The following is a 3,644-nucleotide window of genomic DNA, read 5'->3' on the forward strand; positions in this document are numbered from 1 at the left end:
GTGTGTGGCATTTTAGTAGTGTGTATACACAATTTGAATATTTTTTGAGTGTGGGTGAGGGTTTTTTTTGAGTGTGCGTGAATATTTTTTGAGTTTGCATGAGTTTTTTGTAGTGTGTGAGAGACAAAACGTACATTTTGTCCTAAACGGCCCCTCATAGTTATGCTCTACTTTTCCTTTAGACTGCATAGAATGATTAAATGCTTGCATTTGACTTAGTGATATCTCTACTAGTGTGCTACAATGTTGTTGCCTTTGCAGCTATAGAGTCAGTATGCACATAAGGCCATGAAAATAAAATAAAAACGCCTCATTTTTTGCACATACAGAAACTACTACCAGAAAGCTGCAGTAACAGAAAATGTTTTTTTTTCTCTCTTTCTTTATGTTGTCAAAATACTCTTACTGGAAATGTCTGACATATTATAAAATCATTTGCTCACCTCTCTTGTATTGGTATAGTAATCTTGTTTGTTGACCAGATGATGCCAGAGATTGCCAGAGACTCATGAGTATGGGGTACCGTATTTTCCGCACTATAGGGCGCACTGGATTATAAGACGCACTGTCAATGAATGGTCCATTTTTGAACTTTTTATATTTATATATAAGGCATACCAGATTATAAGACACATTAAGTGAAACAAAACAGCCCCGTCTTTTTGGAGAATACTGCACCAACATAAGCGTCAAGTATAAACGCCTCCACCGCTCGCTGTGCACGGAGCTCTGTGCAACACTACAAAGAGAGACTATAACTGAGCCTTAATGCTGCAGCCGTGCAGCTTTGTAGTTTACCAAAGTCGTACTAAAACATGACGACTTCTTACATATATAAGGCGCTCCGGATTAAAAGGTGCACTGTCGTTTGTTGAGAAAACTGAAGGCTTTTAAGTGCGCCTTATAATCCGGAAAATACGGTATACTATTTCCACTTTACATTCTCTTATTTTGCAGTTGTCTCATGTTTAAATATTGAAAGTACAGTGGAAGCTTCCTGTGGTATGTGGGGATTTCCTCTCAATTCAAGCTAAAATTAAACTGATTTTGAATGGCAGATGGTCATTCAAATAATATTCTAATTGCTTACAACAAGTACAACTACATACATGTCTGTTTCATTAGACAGTATCAAGGAATGTGTCTGTTGAGATCTGTCCAGAATATAACATTCTAGTCAGATTTTCATATTGGGCAGCAAGCAAGCAAGTGAAAAAATAAATAAAATACCAATTATTAATTCATTTCTATTAAATTATTTTTAACTTGCTTGCTTTATTAAAAGTGCTTTTGATAAAAAGATTGTGTATGTGTCTGTTATTACTAATACAGAAAGCTAAAATTTTATATATTCAAATTTTCCACAGCTGTGGCCTGAGGGGAAGTAAATTCATTGAAAAGCTTTATTTATTGATTACTCAACTGCTCAATTTAATACTACAAGCTGTAAACTGCAAACCTTTTTACTAATTAAAGAAGCAAGCATAAAAAAACACTAAAAGGGTTGGTGTTTTCACCATCTAAATTCTCACAATTCAACAAAGCTAAGGTGTTTAGATGCTACCAACATTTTGGAGGTTTTAAATAGTTTCTTAGCGAGCATTTAATGTAACAACACTCTAATGTCCTGTGCCTGGACCCTATTACTTGTTTAGACTGGTGAAAACGGGTATGACCTGTGGAAGAAGACCACGAGAGCCTGGTCGACTCTCGTCCATACAGGCTTGAAGCTGGAGCAAGCCACCTAAAAGTTAAGGGTGATTTTTGCAAGACATTAAGAACAAATTGAGCAAACAAATTTAAATAGTACCACATTTTACTACCACTTTACACCTAAATGCAGCATCTGCCCAACACACACACACACACACACACACACACATGGTTAGTGCCCTCTACCTGGAACAGAATCATTGAATTGTTTTCCCAGCTGTTCTCCCAGAGTGTGGAGCCAGCCTATTGAACCGTTTCTCTCAACATTACCAACTGCATACCTAGAAAAAACAAAAAACAAAACATGACAATATATTCTTAATATATTTGCTTTATTCTAAAATTGAATATGGAAATTTATTATTTGCAATATAAATTTCTACACAATCTATGAGATTATGCAGTTTTTCACAACGTAATTTTTTTTTGTTACTTTGGCTTCAGTAATGCATTGCAATAGCTTAAATAGAAGTAGTTACCTAACATAAAGGGGAATTATTCAAAGAATATTTTCAACAATGATATCCCAACCATCAAACTGTTTTATGAACTTGTACCAGATGCAGGCCAGCCAGTGAGCGATGAGTGCAAAGGTGCACATGAGAAGGAAAAGGACAGCTGCGCCATACTCTGAGTAGCGATCCAACTTTCTGGCTACGCGGACCAATCGCAGGAGACGAGCAGTTTTTAGCAGTCCTATTAGAGTGGTAGTCTAAAATTGGAGAGAAAATAAAAACATTATGATATATTGACAAATGCCACAAACATGGCTCATATACATCTTGGCTCATATATTTCCTCACAGTACTCCCACCTGTTGTCATCCTGTCGCAGACATACACATTTAATTATATAAGGGGGATGCAGCAGCGGTTTTGTACCAATGTGCCTCCTGGCTAATGAGGTGGTAAATATTTACACCCATTCATCATTGTGGGGTGTCTACTCCCTCAACCCTCTAGTTATAATCAGAGCCCTTATGGTGTCCATAAGGTTGCAGAGAGCCTAGTAGTCCTTTGTGGTTATATAATACATGCATGTGTGTTTTCTAAGTGAATTGGAACTTTCTACTAGGGCTGGGCAATATCTCAATATTTTAAAAATATTGAGATAATTTCATACACAATATAAGCTGAAACTATATCATTTATATTGATATAGTCTACATTGAGTTATCGTTATACTTGAAAATCCGCCTGTTCTTTTTCTCCCCATTTGTTTGCTTCTCCAGGTGGACAGAAAGTTTAGCAGCCACAAGTAGCCACAAAATAGAGGGGTTTGATGAAAACAGGAGAGGAAATCGAAGATCAGCTGGTGAGCAAAAAGAAAAACAATGGCTCAGTTATTTGGTAATGGTTCAGATTCAACTTGACAGATGCGCAGCAGAAAAAATGTACTCTGTAGAGAATGTCGAAAACAAGTCTGAACAAAAGGTTTGAGAACTACAAATCCTTTTCACCATTTACAACCAGGGGTGGAAATTAAAAATGTTGTCCACCAGCCATAGTGGCTGGTGGACAACATTTTTTACCATACTGTCAAATATTTTACCAGCCACTATTTTTTGTTGTGACAAAGAGTAATTTCATATGATGATGATGATGGAGGTGGGTGGAAGCAGTTGTGCTGCCCTACAAGCTGAACAACACCTCTTTCTGGACACTGCATGGAAATAACTAGATATTTTTTATTTTAAACCATTAAAAGATGCATATCTGTACATAAAAAATTCAGACAAGTGAAATTTATTTCTGTGGAGTGTTTTTGAAGTATTTTTTGTGCTTTTGTAAGTGTTTGTATGTAAGTTGTAATGTTTTTCAGACACTTGCTGCTTTTAATGCATAGATCTATTTGTGCTACCCGCTTATATTTAACAGGTAGGGTATTCTGATGAAGGAAGTGATTTTTGTGGTTTTAGAAAGGTTTTCGTC

The 3,644-nt window shown here is 36.4% G+C and overlaps 1 protein-coding gene across 1 annotated transcript in view; it reads right to left on the reverse strand.

Annotated features, from left to right (window-relative positions):
• The window catches only part of kcnh2b (potassium voltage-gated channel, subfamily H (eag-related), member 2b), a 235,656-nt gene that overhangs the window by 46,795 nt on the left and 185,217 nt on the right, over window positions 1–3,644 (reverse strand). Inside the window, exons 10-11 of the mRNA XM_017433948.3 lie at window positions 2,271–2,425; window positions 1,900–1,994 (exon numbers count right to left, since the gene is read on the reverse strand). Coding sequence (XP_017289437.1) covers window positions 1,900–1,994; window positions 2,271–2,425 — 250 coding nt within the window. The remainder of the gene's footprint in view (window positions 1–1,899; window positions 1,995–2,270; window positions 2,426–3,644) is intronic.

This window comes from Kryptolebias marmoratus, linkage group LG21 (assembly GCF_001649575.2).
Source record: "Kryptolebias marmoratus isolate JLee-2015 linkage group LG21, ASM164957v2, whole genome shotgun sequence".
NCBI classification, from domain to species: domain Eukaryota; kingdom Metazoa; phylum Chordata; class Actinopteri; order Cyprinodontiformes; family Rivulidae; genus Kryptolebias; species Kryptolebias marmoratus.